General features: G+C 40.7%; 1 protein-coding gene across 8 annotated transcripts in view; it reads right to left on the reverse strand.

The window, feature by feature from the left end:
* Positions 1–928: 928 nt before the first annotated feature.
* The window catches only part of Nrip1 (nuclear receptor interacting protein 1), an 85,284-nt gene continuing 66,630 nt past the window's right edge, over positions 929–19,582 (reverse strand). For 6 of the 8 annotated variants that reach the window (XM_045149413.1, XM_045149412.1, XM_045149416.1 and 3 more), the window contains one exon: positions 929–5,215. In XM_045149413.1, the coding sequence (XP_045005348.1) occupies positions 1,391–4,873 (3,483 nt within the window). In that variant the 5' untranslated portion in view covers positions 4,874–5,215 and the 3' untranslated portion in view covers positions 929–1,390. Of the gene's footprint in view, positions 5,216–10,815; positions 10,834–10,921; positions 10,974–19,582 lie in introns of those variants that run through there. The other 2 variants (XM_004654366.2, XR_006637161.1) reach the window with 2 other exon arrangements.

The following is a 19,582-nucleotide window of genomic DNA, read 5'->3' on the forward strand; positions in this document are numbered from 1 at the left end:
AGTGGCCCTGTAATTCCATCCCTAAGGCTAATGAAGTAGATGTTACTAATTAGAACAAATAAATAATCTTATTTTCCTGAGATGTTGACCCATATAGGAAAGATTTCCCCTCCACCCAATTATTTATTTTTTTATTGTCATAAAAAGTATTCTGAACTCGACTTAAAGACATAGTGGTAAGACAGGAAGGACAATATTGCAAATTTGGAGTTGATGTGACTGTTTGGGGAATATATAGGCATCAAGTATTCTGCAGTCCCATGTTCTGGGCGCAGGCGCCGGTGTGCAGAAGACACCTTAGGAACACACTAGGACGCAGATGGAAGGTTTGCAGGTCCACCGGGCAGAGACCGTTGCTCTGTAGATCGGAGACACTGCCTGGGAATCTGCATTTCAAAGCAACTGCTCCAGATACTTCTACCGCAGGGCGCCTGAGCCCAGCTTTAAGAAAACCTGATCATAAGACTAACAGGTACCTCAAGAATGGTGACAATTAACTTTTACAAGAGGTGGTGAAAACTGTCCAAAGAAAAACTGTTTTTGCTTTTTGTTAAAAACAATTTCTAAATAGTCAACTATTCAGGAAACTACCTAAGATAAATGTTAACTTTCCTAATTTTGTAAAAGGAGGAGTATTAATTTAGTAAAGTAGTTAAAATACAAAACATGGAAATCTGCCTTTTATTTTTAAGGCTCTATCAAACTCCCCTCTACTGTAACCAATTTTTACTAAATAGTACAAGGTTTAAAGACATATATATCGAAAAGGTCTGGGGTGGGGCAGGCACACACACACATGGGTGACCATGAAACCCCTTCCAAGAGTTAAAAATAAATTCTTTTTTTTTTTTTTTAGCAAAAGTGAAAATTGTAAGCATATTTTATTTTTTCTAATTTAGTTTTGAATTGATGAGATGTGAATCAGCCCTAGTTTTTTTTTTTTTTAATTTGATTTTATCCTTTAAACAGTCAACAGTTTGGACTTTTAGAAACATGTGTTATGGAGACTGACTTCTGAGATGCAAAACGAAGAACCCTAACAAAGGCAACGAAAGGAACCAATCCACTATTGATGGAGTTTCACATTTTCACTTATGCCTCTAATTTATGATTATAAAATGATTTCATTCATAGGCTACTCACAAGTTGTTACCTGATGCATATGGAAGTGTTAAATAACCAACTTCTACTTCGATAGTTTCCTCATGACATCTAATGTTAAGCAAAAATTAGTATGCGTATTTAAACATCACCAGTAACCAATACTTCTCAAAATGAAGAAATTTCAGTTATACCATGCTTTTTCTCAAATCATGCTCTTATTTATACAGATCTCAAGTTCATACTAATTAACTTTAAAAAGATCCAAAGTGGCATGGCCAGGTACATTTTATTCGGTTTCTTTTTTTATTGTTAGCACACTTCCCAGAAGTCCATAAACCTCTCCGTTTGCACTGTGTGGGCGAGAAGCATTATTCCCCATATGGCTATTGTAAGGGCTTCTTAAATTAAAGAAAGAAGCTTTAGTTTCTGCGGCAGGAAGTAACTCCTCTTTGATGGTGACCTGGGAGAGGCTTTCAGCAGAGGCAGGCTCCCGCCACACTTCCCTGTCTTGGCTTTCTCTAGTGGTGACAGAATGGCCTCCTTTCTGGAGCATGTAATAGAGTATGGGGTTAGTTTTGGTCAGTCTTGGAGAGTCTTTTTCATACTCATTCTTATCCACGTCTGTGATAACCCACTTAATGGGCCCCTTCTCGCTGGCCACGGCACAGCCGTTCAGAAGCCCAGGCTCTGGCCGGGACCCCGCGCAGCCCAGGTGCTCGGGGAAAGGGGAGCTCACCGGGGTCTTCACGACTCCCGGGTAGGGAAAGGTCCTAGTGTCCGCGCAGCTGCGGGGCTGGGCGGGACTGTACATCAGCTCATTCAAAGAAGAAATGCTCAGGTCGGGCTTGCTGTTGGTCACGTGATTCTTGGGTCCTTTCTTCTTACTGTCCACGACGGTGTGACTCCTGTGCGGGGACAAGTCTCGCATGCAGTTTTCGGAGAGCAGCAGCTGCTTGAGGACATTGAAGCTTTTGCTCTCTCGGGCCCAGGTCCTCTGCTCGCCCTCACTCGTGGACCCGTGGCCAGCAGGGTACTTGAAGTCCAGGTCACTCCTGCCGAACTTCAGCTCGTCCTGACTCAGCAGGGGCCCGTAGAGCGCTTCGGGGCCCCCGTGGCTGCTGGCGGCGTCCACGGTGCCGCTTTTCATCTTCTTGAACGGGCTCTCGGGCGGCTCGGCGTACAGCTTCCTCTTCTTGGGGACCATGCAGAGGTTCTTGGATTCCAGGGCGCACGGGTCACTGTTCCTGTGGCCCCTGTCCGGGTCATCCGCTGGGTAACTCTCCTGATTCTGTCTCAGCAGCCGACTCAAGAGGCCGTTCCTGGAGAAAGAGAAGTCCTGCGGGGAGGCGGGCTCGGATTTCAGGTCCTCGGAGGCGGCGGGCAGGGCGGCCGAGCTCCGGGGCAGCGCGGCAGCCAGACCCAGGAACGGGGCGCCCTTAGCGTCGTGGCTCGCATGCCCGCTCGCGCCGTGCCCGTGCCCATCATCGCAGGGCTCGGACTTGATCTTCACCATCAGTATCTGCTCACTGAGCGCTCGCTCTGCGTGCTCCTGGGCAGCCTCCTCTCTCGGAGGCGGCTTCTCTCTCTTCTCGCTCTTGCCTTTGTTGGGGTTGCCCAGGAGCAACTGGAGGACAGTGCGCCTTTCCAGCAGATTCTCTATTTCAGAACCCGCAAGTCCCAGGTCAGGACCTGCAGGCTGGCTTAAGAATGCCTTACTTTCTTCAAGGGCGGCGTTCGTCTTGTTCGGGAGCAGCGGGCTACTTAATCTGTCAATCATACCAAGAGGTTTGTCTGCGCTGCCACTCAGCAGCGGTTTGCTGGGTCTCTGTTCGTCCACGGGCGAGGAGGAGGGCATCCCGCATTGTGCCAAATTCTGTAACAGTTTGCTGGCACTGAAAGTCGCAGAATTCTGGGCACCTTCGCTGGGGGTCTGTTTCTCTGCCTGTGGGTCTTTGCTTTTCGTGAGGTCCATCAAGTGGTTAGGTGCAGCACTGGCTAGCTTTGCAGATTGGGAACTGCAGGCATATGGGGGGGAATTCCACTTGATGACCAGAGAGTGCTGAGAAAGATTGATTGGCGACTCGGCCTTGGCGGATGTATGCAATGGTGGCGTGCTCACTGGAGTAGTCCTGTTAACCCCCGGGCTTTCGATTACAGAAGTCCTTGTGTAATTCTGGGCACTGAACTTCACATCACTGGGTGCTTCCTGAGGGCTGGTGCTCTTTTCTACATTTTCTTCATTCTTATGGCCAAGGAGCAGCTGAAGAAGAGTAACTTTCTGGTGTGAATTCAGCTTGGAGTCCTTGGAGGTGTCCTGGTCTTCTTTGAGATCCACGTCGGGGACTTTTGGATCCCACGTGTTCAGCAAGGACTGAGTTAAGTTGTCAAGCGAAACAGGTTGGTCAGCTTCCGGCTTTTCCACCCGATGTTTGCAAGACAAATCGATGGGAACACAGTTGGAGTAGGAGCTTTCATCGCCACTGCTGTCGTCTGTAAAGCTGGGGTTGTTATCCGAGTACTCATCCATCGTGGTGGGTGTGCTACTGTCCTCGAAACTACTACTCCCCCTCTCGTTTATATGGTGCCCATTCACTGCCTTGGGTATGCTCTGGCTTTTTAGAAGATGTAAGAGCAAACTATTATTAGCAGCCTGCTTGATACTGCTTCTTTCCAGGGAGTTTTTGTAGCCTGGTTGTTTGGGGGAAGAAGGAACCACACCCATTGGGTTTTGGAATGCTGCGGCATTACTTTTGCCAGCCATCAGTTTGCTTGAAGATGTCCTCACCTGCCCATTCAGATGGCCCGACACGCCTTTGGAGAGCTGGAAACTGCCAACATCCTTCTGCCCATTTTCTTGTAACCGGGCCATGGCGGCCAGTCTTTCACTTGCTGCTTGGTTGGCAGTCTGTGTTTTTAAAGCGTGTTCCCGAGAATACTGCTGGAGGTGGGCTTCGCTGGAGAGCAGCAAGGCCAGCTGGCTGCAAGCAACACTGGGCTTGGGGGAGGGGGCGGGACTAGCCCTCTTTTCCACCATGCTGGCCACGGCCTGCAGTCTCGCAGCGCAGGACAGGGGTTCGCTCATGACCTTTGCTCCGCTTTGTCCCACATGATGAGGTGACTCTACAAACCTATCTCTGATGAGGTCTTTGGTGGCATCAGGAAGGCTGGGATCAGGCTTCTGATCTTTCGCTTTACTTTTCTTCAACAAAGTTTTTAAGTGACTTGAGGCCACACCGTAGCACCTTAGGTCCTTCTCCACTTTTAAAGAATCATGACCGAGGGCATAGCCTTGCTCCTTGAGGCTCTGCCTAATTTGTTGTGACAGGGCCACAGTCTGCAGCCTGGAGCTGAACGACTGGAGCAGAGAGGCCAGTAATGTGCTATCCTGTTTGCCTTTAGGCACAGTGTCAACCACGCCAGCGAGCAAGGCTTCCTTCTTTACATTTAAGTTCACGATGGACTCCGACAGCCTCTTCCGCTTTGCTGCATTCCAGTCGTCGGAAGACTGCAGAAGTCTGGCCTTTTTGAGGTGCAGCACGCCAGATCCTTGATACGACCGTGTGTTGAGAACTGGACCATTACTTTGACAGGGGGGAAATGCACTGCCAGAAACGGTAAAGTTCTGGTCTTCTTCATTGTGGCCAGCAGACGTTTTGTCGACGGCAGTACCTGATCCCCCTGCTGCCTGATGCATTAGTAATCCTTCTAGGTAAGTTAAAACAATAGAATCCTGATGCACATCAGAGCCAAGCTCTTCTCCATGAGTCATGTTCAATAGAAGTGTTCACAAGGGCTTGGTTTGTATTCGCTTTGAAGAATGGTGTTTTATTGTTGGTGACAGGCCACTTTAAAAAGTGACTACTGGTTTATCACCTTCCATAGCAATTGGGAAGAGATGCGCTGTTACATTCTGACCAGGATGTTTTCTGGCAACGAGGAAGGTAAAAGGCAGGTAAACACCAATGCAGACCACGGAGCTGATCACCTTCTCAGTAAGTAGCAGAACTCCTTCCTTAATGCACGTATGTGGTGGCAAGAAGATATGTCTTAGCGAATACACTGCTTTTCTTGCTTCATCTTTTGTTGTTCATCAAATGTACATGTCAGTACTCTAAAAAATATAAATAAAAGTATGTAAGGAGGTGCAGAAGTACTCATGCATACTACCTTTAAGAAAAGGAATACAGTATTACAAGCTCATATCTATGTATATATATGTATGTGTGTATATATATATAGATAGATACATATATATATACATACACACAAATTATGTGCATCCTGTGCTTACATAGATATATAGTAGTCTCATTTGTAATTTTACAGTCATTCCTATTAAATTGGAAATCTTTTAGATCAGCCCACATTGTTAAGTGACTAAATTATTAAGAGAAGACAAGTCATATAACTTTCTTCTGAAGTCCACCATGTGTTTGAACTTTCACACCTTTCTGTAAAGTAATACGAATGACAAGTTTCCTTTCTTTCTACAGGGGAGCTGGTGTTAGCTTCCTTGTGTTACTGTAATCTAGGGAGAAAAGCAAATGTGCTAAGAAAGGAAAACAGACACATGGTGTGATGTGGGGTTGAACTCAAGGAAGCACATTCACTCCAATACTAACCCCCAAACAACAAAGACATAATGGGCAGATTTTAGAATTTATTTTCAAAGGCTGAAGGACTAAGCAGTTTAAGGTTACTCTCTGGGCTGACACCATGCACAACCTGTCTTAGTCATGCAGGTAAATACAAGGTACAATCATAAGCTTATCCAACCATAGCATTCACCCTGGTTTTCAAAGACAAAGCAAGGTAATGCTTTAGATGCTGGCCCAGGGCTATCAGAGGTTTAATGTGTCCATCTTTAAATCTTCACTCATGCTCTGCATCACAGGAGGACTAATGCTCACAGACACAATTCAGGGCATTACTGCTTATGTGAAGTACAACGAGAAAAGTCTTGTTAGGGAGAACCCGCAAAATATTCTACACACACTTATTATTTAAGATGACACCAACAATTTCCTATCACTAACATATGCACAACTGAAGAAGCAGAACACATTGTGTTTCTGAAAACTTGAAGGTTTTGTCAAATTTGATCTAAAGAGGGAAGCCATCAAAACTGTGAAGTGAAGCTAAGATGAATCCCATGAATGTTGTTATTTGAGATGTCAGCACATGTTGTTCAAGTGATTAGACTTCAGTCCATTAGCAGCGATTTTAGTCCTCATGGAATTGCCAAAGTGAATTTCATTTAAAAAATATTCTGTGACTTTTGGGTGTATATGTTTAACCAAGAGCCCAATTTCAGGGAAGAAGTATATGATTGCACCAAATTTTGGGATTCATAGGCTTTCAACTCCTGATCCTCCTGCCTCCACCTTTTCAGCAATTTCCTAACAAAGTGCGCCCCCATAACGAGCAAAGCAGACTTACAACACACCTGCCCAGGCTCAGGGAACATTGAAGAAGAGGGGGTGGAAAAATTGTAAGAGTCACAGGACGGGAAATAGTATCCTGAGGCACTGCTTCTAAGCCCACTTTAGAGACTGACTGATGAATTAATTTGTCACCCCATGGTGAATTCCAATAATCCCATTGAGCAGGGCCCTGAGTGGACTAGGGTCTGAGAAGAGGCAATATAAGAGGATAATATGAGGGGAATGGGACCAACATGCAATTTGTTCATAGTAAAGTTCATAATTAATGAAGAATTAAAAATTGTAGGCCCCCAAAGACATAGAAAAGACATGAAGAGTTATGTAAGGAACTGGTTGAGATGGGACTGTCCTGAGGCTCACTATTTTGGAAAGGTCTCTAGGCACTGCAATCATATGCCTATGAAACAAGGAATATTGTAAGAAACTTACAATAATATGAAAATGAAATGAAATCTATAAAATCTGATGATTACCACCTGATATCCTTTCTTCTGTTTTCCTTTAGTAATAAAAACCCTGATTTGTTTTTCAGGGAATGAGGAAATATTTCATTTATACACACTAATGCCCCCAACACACATTGGTATAGATCTTAAAAATGGTGGTAACATGCTATGTAACTGGATGCACAATTTTTTTCTTAGTAGCTCAAAAAAAGGTTGTATCAAGCCAGGCGTGGTGGTGCACGCCTTTAATCCTAGCACTCGGGAGAGAGAGGTAGGAGGATTGCCATGAGTTTGAGGCCACCCTGGGACTACATAGTGAATTCCAGGTCAGCCTGGGCAAGACGGAAACCCTACCTCGAAAAATGAAAACCAAACAAAACAAAAGGTTGTATCTTACAACTTATTGGAGTTGAGAAAACATGGTTTCATAATACTCTTTAAAATAACACATAGGTAATCTAGCTAAAACATTTAACAACCATTTTATAAGTTATATAAATTTATTTTCTTTCTTTTCATATCACCTTCAATGTGTTAAGTTTTTAAGTACATGGAAGAAAGTTGGTCAAAATCACATCAGTTATTCAACAAGTGACTGGTACATGGCCTTAATACTTCATTGAAACAGAAGGATGAAACAAAGCTATGCCAATCATATTTTCATATTCATTTGTGTTATACATAAGTTGCATTCATTGTTTTAAAAAGAATATACAATTTCTGAAGTTAATTCTAAAAGGCATCAGATTAATAATAAATATTTCCTAAATAGAAAAATCAACCCAATTTTGAAATTAAGAACAGAAAACAACAGAAAAATTCCATCATTAACCTTTTTATGTCTGAGGACTGTATAATTTGTGCACTGAAAAAAACTCGATACATAACCAAATGCTACAATCCCAAAAGGAAGGCTTTCTCTGTGTGTACGTATACATGTGCATGCTGCATGTGCACATGTGCACAGGCCAGAAGGGGATGTGTCCTTCTTTATCATACTTCTGGAAAGCATTTTTATATTCTAACACACATGCATGCATACATGTTCGTGCCTCCTAAGATACGAATAAATGTGTGCCTGAAGACTGGAGTTACTGAGGTGAAAACATACTGCTAAGTTCATTAGTATGAATCAAGGAAATAATAAACAAAGGCCATGCTGAGTAGTATTCAATTCGTTCCGTGTCACTTAATTCAAAACAACAAAAAACTTTTGAGCTGATATGCATGAAGATCACTTTAGGATTACATGTCATATCAAAAAGGGAGAGGGTGGGAAGCTAATGTGCTTGCCTTGTAAGCATGAGGACATGAATTTGATCCCTAGAACTCTTATACAATGCTGAGTGTGCTAGGGTGCCATGGAATCCTAGCCCTGGGGAGGTGGAGACAGGTGGATCCCTGAAGCCTGCCTAATTAGTGAGTTCAAGGCCATAGAGAGACCCTGTCTCAAAAAGAGGCGAAGGGCATACCTAAGGAACGATAGTTGAGATTTTCCTCTGGGCTGTACATGGAGGTGGACATGTGTGCCCATATGCCTGCACCTACGCACACATGAACGACCATGTACATCACACCTACACATATGTGGGGAAAAGGTGTGATTTGTTAAGGAACATCTAGAGGACTGGGCAAAGTGAACCTGTACCCAGGTTTCTAGAACAGCCCCAATATAAAAAGTCTCATATTTATGCCTGCTATTGCTTTTCACATGGCTAATGAGTACAGAAATTTAAAGGGCATATGTGATTTAGAAAAATCTTTTAAGATTGCTTTAAGACTTCTAAGTAAAAATTTTAAAAGAAAAAAACTTTTGTTTAGACCTCTGGTTACTGTCATACATGTAACTCTGACTCTGTGTGTACATTTACTTGATAGCTTCTTCTAGAAAAGAAAGAAACAAACTTAGAATAAAGATGAGTGAATATTACTGAAAATTCTAAGTCAAGGTGTTTGGTTTTTGCTAACTTCTAAGCCTTATAAAAACAGAGCGATTACATGAAGTAGGAGAGAAAATGAGCTTGTGGAAACTTGGGTTTTTGGTGAGATGACTCTAAACCAAAGGCTGTGGTGCCTGGAGAGGCGGCTGCAGGTGCTACTCAGTGGCAACACCCATAGTCGTCTAGCCAAGGATGGAGGGCCTGAGACAGAAGGAATTCGGAGGCTCCCTCAGACCTCCACTCACTCAAAAATCAAGAGGGAGAAATCCTCAGACCATCACAGCTACCTCTTGAAGTGGCCCTTTGCAGAATTTGAGAAGCTGAGAATAAAGGAAGTAAGGCATGATACTTGGACATAGTACAACTAATTGGCACCTCTGAACACTACCAATAATAGACATATAAAGTTAATGTTACTTATTATTTTTTCTGTATTAGCTTGACTCAATGTCTTTTAGTAAAAAGATAATATTATTTCAAGTTCTCTTGCCTGGTTTTGCATCCATATCATCTAAATGTCAACACACATTTAAGGGAATCAGGTTTCCTTAGATAGATATTAAATATTTTCTTTATCTTTTTCTTTCTTATTTGAGAGAGACAGAGAGAGATAGACAGAAAGAGATAGATAGAGAGAGAGGGGAGAATAGGCACACCAGAGCCTCCGGCCACTGCAAATGAACTTCAGATGCATGGGCCACCTTGTGCAACTGACTTACATCGGCACCATGGTATTGAACCTGGATTCTTATGGACCCTCACAGGCAAGTGCCTTAACTGCTAATCCATCTTTCCAGCTCACAACAGTATACTTTAAATTGGAATGCTTCCTAAAATATTGTCACCTGTTGACTTGCCATTTCTATAATGCCAATAATTTATTAGCACTTCTGCACATGCCTATTTGAATAACATACATTCACAAAACCCGTGCGAGACACTGCTTGTCTAACGAGTACTTGATAAATGATTCCAGAATCAAGGAAAGATAATTTTTCCAGAATTTGGTTTATGGAAGAGAAGAATCAAAGGGAGAGAAAATCCTGAAAAGATAGAAAAAGGAAAAAAAAAAAAGGTAAATAAATAGATTAAGAATAAAGCATTCATAAATTCTTAAATTCCCATGAGGTATTAGAAGGGCCAAAAATGAAAATAGATTAAAGTACTAGCCGGACATTAAACATTAGAGTCATAAATGTGACAGGCAAAGTAAATATTTAGTGGACACTAAAAATGCACATATATGAGAAAGAAAGAAAATAAAACCTACCTAGTAATACAAGTTTATTGAATGATGCTTATTTCAATTTGCTTTCTATTTTTAAAGCACAGATCCATAATTTTCAAAAAATGATTAATTTTTAACTAAACTTTTAGCATGATGTTTTGTATATCAACTCTAATTTAATTTTAGGACTTTCTCCTGAATCAAGATCAGCTATTTTGTAATTTCAGTGAGTTTACCTAAACCTGCAGTATTCCAAGAAAAATAGCCATTAACATTTATCACCTGGGCTCAAAAATATTAATATTTAAATCAAATTGTAGTTAATTTACAGAATAATAAAATAACATAAAATAAATTTATTAGGAGTTTCAGTAAGAGTTTAAACACAGTACTATAATCTATTCCTTATTTTTTGATTTCATAAATATATATGTATACATATAGATGATAGATAGAGACACATATATGAATGAGTTGGGCAAGGTGCTTCTAAATTAACCATTTATTAATTCTCACATGCAAATCTGGAAATATCTTATGAAAATTGGTTCAAGATTTTTTTTTTTTGAGGTAGGGTCTCACTCTAGTCCAGACTGACCATCAATTCACCATGTAGCCTCAGGCTGGCCTCAAACTCACAGCGATCCTCCTACCTCTGCCTCCTGAGTGCTGGGATTAAAGGTGTGCGCCACCACGCCCGACTTGGTTCAAGATTCTAAATCCATGCCTCAGTGAGTCCATGGCTTCTTGTTCTTCTTGTGTGTGTAAAATACAAAATGGGACTTCAAAAAAACTTCAACAGCTGAGCATTCTGAAGAGAGGGCAGACACTTTTCTTACTTAATAAGTTTTGGTTTATTAACTGCAACTGTGGTGACCTATCCAACAAATGATCTCATTTTCATATCATCTCTTCCCTTTCAATCCCCTTTGTCACACACCTGCCTCCAGTATTTTTCCATTAGAGCTCCACGTGAATTTGGCTGCTCAACATCTTGAAAGATGAAAGTAGAGCGAGAAGGGCAGCAGAGGACCCATGAAGGCTGAAGTCTTTCCTATTGAGCAACTGGGTGAAATACTGCACACTACTTCGTTGTACACCATCCTATCTCTACTTTCTTTGACTATCTGGACAGAAGATGAAAAATGATGCATTCTCAATTGTGTTTAATAAAAACTTAAAACTGAAAAATGACCCAGGTAGTGCTCCTGATTTTCCACCAGATGATAGGCCGTGAGAACATGGAAATGGTGTGGTGGTAAGGGCTTACTTCACTTTGCATTATCCTCCCAGGAGCTTCCATTATTTTCCCTTATCATTTTGTTGTTGTTGTTTGTTTTTGTTTCTTGAGATTAGGTCTCACTCCAACTCAGGCTGACCTGGCATTCACTATGTATTCTCAGGGTAGGTGCGAACTCATGGTGACCCTCCTACCTCTGCCTCTGGAGTGCTGAGATTTCCCACCCAGCTGGCTCCCTTTATCTTTTATGGGATGGCTAATGACCTTGATGGTTAATTTTGTCAGCCTGATTAGAGTGAGAAAACCCTAGATTAGCAAAGCATACTTCTGGGTGTATCTGAGAGCAGCATTTGCAGAGATGACTAAGTGAGGGGCATGGAGACCTGCCCTGGAAGCGGCACGTGGGCAGCACCATGCCGCAGGCTAGGAGGCTGGGTGGGTAAAAGCAGAAAAGGGAGAAAGCCCAGAGCTAGAGCATTCTCTCTCCGCTTCCTGGCCACCATGCAGCAAACCGCTCTCCTCCACCACGAACCCAGAACTTCTCAAGTCATAAAACAAAAGAAGCCTTTCCTCACTTAGGCTATTTCGTTGTCACAGAGATAAAAAAGTTCAACTCAATTTTCACATCAGTAAAATGGGAAAATGCTGAAAAATCAGTTCAGTAAAATTACACAAGATACTTCTGACTTGTAAAAGACTCCAATGGACATGCTGGAATACATGCACAGGCCAGCGATACACTTCAGCAGTGGAGTGCTTGCTTGGCACATGCAAGGCCTTGAGGTTGATACTTAATGGCACACAGGTGCACAGACATTATTTGTGTTTTTAAAGAAAGAATAAAACCCATGTAATACACGTGATCTTCACTAGCAGTTGTGAACAATCTTTTTAAATATTCTTAAAACTTGAAACTAGGTCCAAAGAACTCTGGCAGCACTCCAGGCATTAATGTATTTCATGACAATTTTATGTAATTCATATCCAAGTACTTTTAACAATGCTAACATAATAAAGTAACTTCTGCTTTTATTGTGTCAACTATGAAAAAGAGAATTTACTGGTTCACCAGTATGTAGATGAAAGAACAGTTATGAGACATAATTATTTTTAAAACATCATGGAATTTTGGACACATGCATAGATTTGGGGAAAGATTCAAATTTGAACACACAGTTTAGTGAAATTCCTAGCACAATGCTTGAATTTCAAGAGTGTGTTTTCAAAGGGGATGGACTTTTGTTTCTACAAAAGTTATCTTGATGTGGGAGGCTGGGTTGAAGAATGACTTATCTATATGTATGTATGTATGCATACATATATACACATACATATATTTATATAAATAATTTCTTATTTATTTATTGGAGAGAGAAAAAAAGGGAGAATGGGCACATCAGGGACTCCAGCCACTACAAATGAACTCTAGACAAACGTGCCCCTTGAGCATCTGGCTTACATAGGCCCTGGGGAAACAAACCAAAAAAACCTTGAACAGGGGTCCTTTGGCTTTACAGGCAAATGCCTTAAATGCTAAGCCATCTCTCCAGCCCTGAACAATGACTTCTTAAAAGTACTATCAATAAAAGAATTGAACGTAATTTGCATGTCAGGAGTTGACAAATATGTGCTCTATTGATTCTTTGAATTAAACTATTTTCATGTCGTGTGATTCACATTCTCCATTTAGAAATAGTTCACAAAAGGAAACTTTACTGGACCTTTTATACACTTTAAAGCAGTAAAGTCCAAGCGCTGAGATTTCACATAGCAAATGAATGATGTGTCTAACTGCTTTTTTTTGTCTGCTTGTTTTTTTAAGGTAGGGTCTCACTCTAGCCTAAGCTGACCTGGAATTCACTATGGAGTCTCAGGATGGCATTGAACTCACAGTGATCCTCCTATCTCTCTGTCTCCTGAGTGCTGGGATTAGGCGTGCACCACCACGCCCGGCTCTAACTGAATTCTTACACATGGGACAACTTTTGGTTGAGAATAAATAATAACAAAGATATTTTCCAGCTGCTTTTAGAGTATCTTACTTGAAATCAAATTCATTAAAAATACATTTAAATGATTGAACATCTATTAAGTCACTTAGCATATACTATTTAAGTTATGTCTAAGAATTATGTCATGATTTCAAATTGTTTCCATGAAATTTTCCTACCAATTTTTTCTGCACTGTGAAACACTATTTGAGTATTAGATGTCAAGGAATTTATGTACTGTATCTTTAATGATCATTCAAATCCTTGAGTCTAATTCTTCAAAATACAGAATTCAAGGGTTACTTGAGTACAGAGTACAGAAATACAGAAGTAATTCAAGTTGTATAGTCTATTATGACACTTACTGGAAAACATTATCTTTGTGGATTATACTGTGGGTCACTCCAGAGGTCCTTTACATAGAAAAAACAAAGAAAGATGGTATTTTCATATAATATTAGCAAAAAAGATCTAAGTACTAGAACATTTCTAAGTCCTAGTTAGTAAACCTCTCATTTAGACAATACAGATCCAGGTAATTAAGTGGAAAAAATACCTTGGACAATTTAAAGGAAAGATGTAATATCAAACATTTTATCTAATGGATCAGATAATTTTTCAAAACAAGTCAATGGGAAAAAAAATCCAGGGTCAATCTTGGTGACACACATATTTAATCTCAGCACTTTGGGGGCAGAAGTAGGAGGATGACTGTGAGTTCTAAGACACCCTGAGACTACATAGTAAATTACAGGTCATGTGGGCTAGAGTGAACCCCTACCTCGAAAATCCAACAACAACAAAAACCTCCACCACTTATTTCGTAGAATAAGAGAGAAGCAAAGTTTTACTTTAGTATCTCAAAACTTCATCAAATGTGTAGTATGCTGACTTCTGTTTTAAATTAGACATTAGAAAAAAATTTTAAAAAGTAAAAGAAACACTCAACTTCATAGCAGAGAACCTTTATTAAATGATCCCCTAGCCGGGCGTGGTGGCGCACGCCTTTAATCCCAGCACTCGGGAGGCAGAGGTAGGAGGATTGCCATGAGTTCAAGGCCACCCTGAAATGACAGAGTTAATTCCAGGTCAGCCTGGACCAGAGTGAGACCCTACCTCGAAAAACCAAAAAAAAAAAAAAAAAAAAAAAGATCCCAATAAGAAAACTTGGATGTGCATTTTATAAGAAATTCTGTTTGATTTCATAAAGAATACTTGAGTTAAATTTTCATTACTTGGCAGAAGTAGATTGTGAGTATATCAAAATTACAATTAACATGATAATTTATACATTAAACTTTCATTACAAGAACATGAGTATAATTTAATGGGCACCAAAAAATAAACCTATTTAAACCTATTGCTTTGCTCATCTGAGTCCTCACCCTTTGCAAGGAAAAGACAAGAGTTTCTTGCCCCCTCTGTCTCTGGTGTTTCTCACTAATATCAATATGCCATGGACAGGTAACCCACAAAGGACTGGCTGATGGCTGTGGACGGAGAATAGCTGTTCAGCTTGCTCTCCACTGCAACCTGAGGGACTGACAGAGTTTTGCCCAAGGCTGTATTGGCTCCTAACTTCCAACTCCATCAGCTTTAACTTGCTTGCCAGGTATTTTCACTGAAGTAAAAGAATCACTCACATTCCCTGTAAGGAGGACTCACTAGGAGAGATTGCCACTTGACTTACTTCCCTGTTCAACAACAGGAGTTAAGTATATGAGAATTGCTTAATTTCTATGACGCCAAGTAATTTGTTCAGTAAGTTGTTAAAATGGTTGATAAGAATGACCAGCACTTTGACCTAAAAGATCTGCTGCGTTGTAGGAATAACCCTGACCAATATGCTTTATGAGCTTGGAGAATTCCAAGGAGGGAACATGGTTTTGAAGTGGCCATAACTTATTATCCACCCAGTCCACCAAATTTGTTTATTTTTACTATCCATTTTATGATGCCTCCATAATTTATGTAAAATTGAAAAATCAAAATTAAGCTAACAGGGCCTTAGCAGATGACTCAGTCAACAAAATGACTGCCACTCAAGCGTAAGGACCTGAGTTTGGATCCCTGGCACTTATAAAAAGCTGGGCATGGTGACGTGCATCTGTAATCTCAGCACCGGGGAGGTGGAGATAGGAAGGGCCTGGGAGCCTTGCTGGCCAGCAAGTCCAGCTGAATCAATGAGCTCTACATTCACTGTAAGACCCTGTCTCAAAAAAAAAATTAAAAAAAATATATATATATGGTGAAAAGAGTTTGAGGGAGACACCCATTGTTGACTTCTGGCCTCAATATGCATGCCTGCACATGTACACACATGCAGCTGAAATAAATTAAGATGAAAGCGCTGGAGAGGTGATGTTAAAACTCACAGAACTAGAGGAGCAAGGAGGCTGGAGGAAGCTCCACTGCCAGCCACCTCCTGTCTCTCAGTGTGTCCTCCTGGGCACATGCTGTACTTCTTGGAAACACACAATCAAAAAACTAATTCTATCCAGGAAGAGAACTAATTACTATATGGATGCATAAATAATATTTATCAATAGTATTGGTATCATCTTTTGGTTTGTTCTCCTTGTAAGTTTTCTGACAGAATGCAGCACAATCATTAACAATTTATTTAGGTCGCATGGATATAGCAAAGGTCTAGCTCTAAACTGGACAGCATGTGTAGCTTTTCCTGACCTTGCCCCACAGTTCCTCAAAGTAACCAGTGATAGTTCTAAGTTTTCAAATCTCTATCAAAATAACAAGAATAATGGAAAATGAGTCAATCTTCTGGAATTGTCCAAGTATATGTGTGTGTGTGTGTACATGCTTTGAGACTTGTACATAAATTTCTATTAAGCTCAACTATGGTTTCCCCATCCTTAAAATAGACTTGACATACAGACAGAAACACAAGGTCAAGGTCACAGATCAGCAAGAAAGATTACCAACAGAACTGATGTAACAGCTGGCATTTGATCAAAGCTCCTGGGGTTTTTAGTACACTTAGCAGACAATGTGCATTTACTCATAGGGTACACTCTGTTTTAAAAATGTTCCTCCCATCTTGAAGACAAGATCTTCATAAGTTTCTTATTATAAAGCATGGTTCCATTAATTATACTGTCTTAGATCACAGAGGAAAAAGAAATCTGTCAATTTCAGAATTGTGAATTCTCGATAATTTGTTTATATAGATATGTTTGTATTTTATTTGTTATAACTGACCTTTGTCATATAAAAATTTTGAAATGGGGCTAGAGAGATTTCCTAGTGGTTAAGGCTCATGCCTACAAAGCCTAAGGACCCAGGTTCAATTCTCCAGGTCCCACGTAAGCCAGATTCATATGGTGGCACATGTGTCTGGAGTTGTTTGCAGTGGCTAGAGGCTCTGGCATGCCCATTCTCCCTCCCTGTCCCTCTCTCTCCACCCACTCTCTGTCTCTAATAATAAATAAATAAAAAGAAAAATTTAGCCGGGCGTGGTGGCGCACACCTTTAATCCCAGCACTTGGGAGGCAGAGGTAGGAGGATTGCCGTGAGTTCAAGGCCACCCTGAGACTCCATAGTGAATTCCAGGTCAGCCTGGGCTAGTAGAGAGAGACTTTACCACAAAAAACCAAGGGGAAAAAAAATTGAAATTATAACTTCACTTACAGATCATGTCCAACCTACATATGAGATTGTAATGAACTGCACGTTCCTAAATATGTTAGGCTATATACAAATTTGCCTAGGTATTAGTTCTACCAGGAAAGTTTTCTGATGTAGTCATGGTATTGAATGACAATTTCCAAATTAGGCATATAGGAGGAAACTTTGCTTATCTACCTCAATAAAAGTCATTTAAAAATTACTTATTTGAGGGGAGAAATAAGAGAATGGGTGTACCAGGGCCTCCAGCCACTGCAAACAAACTCCGGATGCATGTGCCACCTTGTCCATCTGGCTTATGTGGGTACTGGGGAATTGAACCTGGGTACTTAGGTTTTGTAGGCAAGTACCTTAACCACTAAGCCATCTCTCCAGCCCTCAATGAAAGTGATTTTTAATAAAATATTATTGAAGAATACAATTATCTAACAAAACCCTGCACATGTTAGGGAACAGAGTCAATTCAGAGCTCCGCAGGTTAACTCAAAATTAATACATGTTCTTGTGATGAAGGTTTAATGAGAAAATTATTATCTGTTAATTCTAATTTTTATATACCTACAATCTAATTCTGCCAAGCAATGGAAATTTAACTGAAGTATTTTTGAAAACACGCAGAATTTCTTATAAAATGCATACCCAAGTATTCTTACTGGGATCATTTAATAGTTCATAACAGTGTTCTTTGCATGCTGTCTGGGCAAAAGTGCTGACTTGCTGTGAATGGACTATAGTTTTCCAGAAATGGTAAATATCATGTGACACCAGTTTTATCAGTGTTTGTCTAGAACACAAACTTGGATTGAATGATTTGGCCAAGATAGGGGAAAGAAACATCACTATAGACACAATCCATGGAAGGACAGACATAGTGACAATAGCTATAAAGGGAAGAAGTTAATAAACCAGATGGGATCTGATTGCAGATGCTTCAATGCAAGCCAAAGAGACTATGTGCACAATGTTCCCAAAAGAAGTTCCATGTCTTTAAATGTTATCAGGTAACATTCGACTATGTCCCTCAACTAGGAAGCTGAGGCTGCTGGCACACTATCTTGGGCTCCTGACTTTACATGGTTTCCTATTTATTTAAGAAATTGACACTTGTACTTTTTTGCGACCTCTCCTCTGCCCATCCATGCAGATGACCAAGTATTTGAAGGGATTTCAGTAGCTGCAGCCAGGAACTGCTAATCTGAGATAGCTTTGCTGGTGGCCAGGGTTAAGTCACATTCAGTCCCTGCAGCTGGGGCAGCTTGTACATGGCCCCGGCCATGGCACCTGCCACTCAGAGGCAGATACATGCTGACATAGTAGCAAGGTTTTAGCAGAGGCTGGGGGATAAACGGGGAGAGCAGGAGTCCAAGTGAAACAGGTCATGACCTTCTGAGTTATTATTTGTATCGTTTAAGATAATTGATCATATCACTGCTGAAGATCCAAATACCTTAGCTTTGTGGAAGTTTCTCTTCAGTCTTCTTCCTGGGTTAGAAGCTCAGTGTGTGTCACGGAACACGGAGACTACATTGATGAACATCACTGCTTGGTGATGGGCTCAGACAGAACTATGAAATTCTTTGTAATGGACTGTGATCATTTTAGTCTAATCACTGATCATTAAGGGGCCACAGAAGACAAGGTTAATTCTTTCTAACAGTAGGAAACAAGTATCATGTTCTATTGACTAGCTTTCTCAACTTGTAAGAACCAGGAAGGTACTTAAAATTCACTATTGACTAGGACCTAGTAAAGGGGACGGAGAGGGAGGAAGTCAAATTTTTCTGGGTACTAATTTGTGGGTGCTACAAAGTTAGAATTCTTTAATCTCTCGACTGGCCAAAGTAGTGGTAAAACTAGTGAGAGCTTTCTGCCACACTGTTGACTCCACTAAGAGTACCCTACCTTTTCTAGACTAAGTATTAAGCTAGATTCCCTCCTCAAAAGAAAGAGTGGCACACCCCTTTAATCCTAGCACTTCAGAGGCAGAAGTAGGAGGATAGCCATGAGTTCGAAGTTACCCTGAGACTATATAGTGCTCTAGTTCAGCCTGGGCCATAGTAAGAACCTACCTTGAAAAAGCCAAAATTAAAATAAAAAATAAAATAGTGGGATATAATATTTTTAATTCTCCTCACATATTTTCCATCCTCACTCACATTTTACCAGGGTACTAAAGCTCAGAACCAACTGACTTGCTCATGATTGCAGCAACTGTTGCTCCACAGTCAGATCAAGGTCTTCTGAATTATATATAGCCTTTTCTCCTACATTTCATTGCCAAAGGCAACAATAAAAACCAATTTGAAAACATTAGGTAATGCAAATACATTTGTAGTACTTCAGGAATTTTGGGTTACTCCTTCTAAAGTCTTATCTCTGCTAATTTAAGACGTTTGTTTCTTTGGTAGAAAAAAAGGCCACAAAGTGCAGCAGTTAGGAGAACAATCTGGATACCTAAGTCTACAATAGTAGTGAGCAACTCTGGACAGCTTACTGTTCTGCGCTGGGGTTCAGCTAAACTGTGAGAGAAGAATTCAAGTATCT

This window comes from Jaculus jaculus, chromosome 5, assembly GCF_020740685.1.
Source record: "Jaculus jaculus isolate mJacJac1 chromosome 5, mJacJac1.mat.Y.cur, whole genome shotgun sequence".
NCBI classification, from domain to species: domain Eukaryota; kingdom Metazoa; phylum Chordata; class Mammalia; order Rodentia; family Dipodidae; genus Jaculus; species Jaculus jaculus.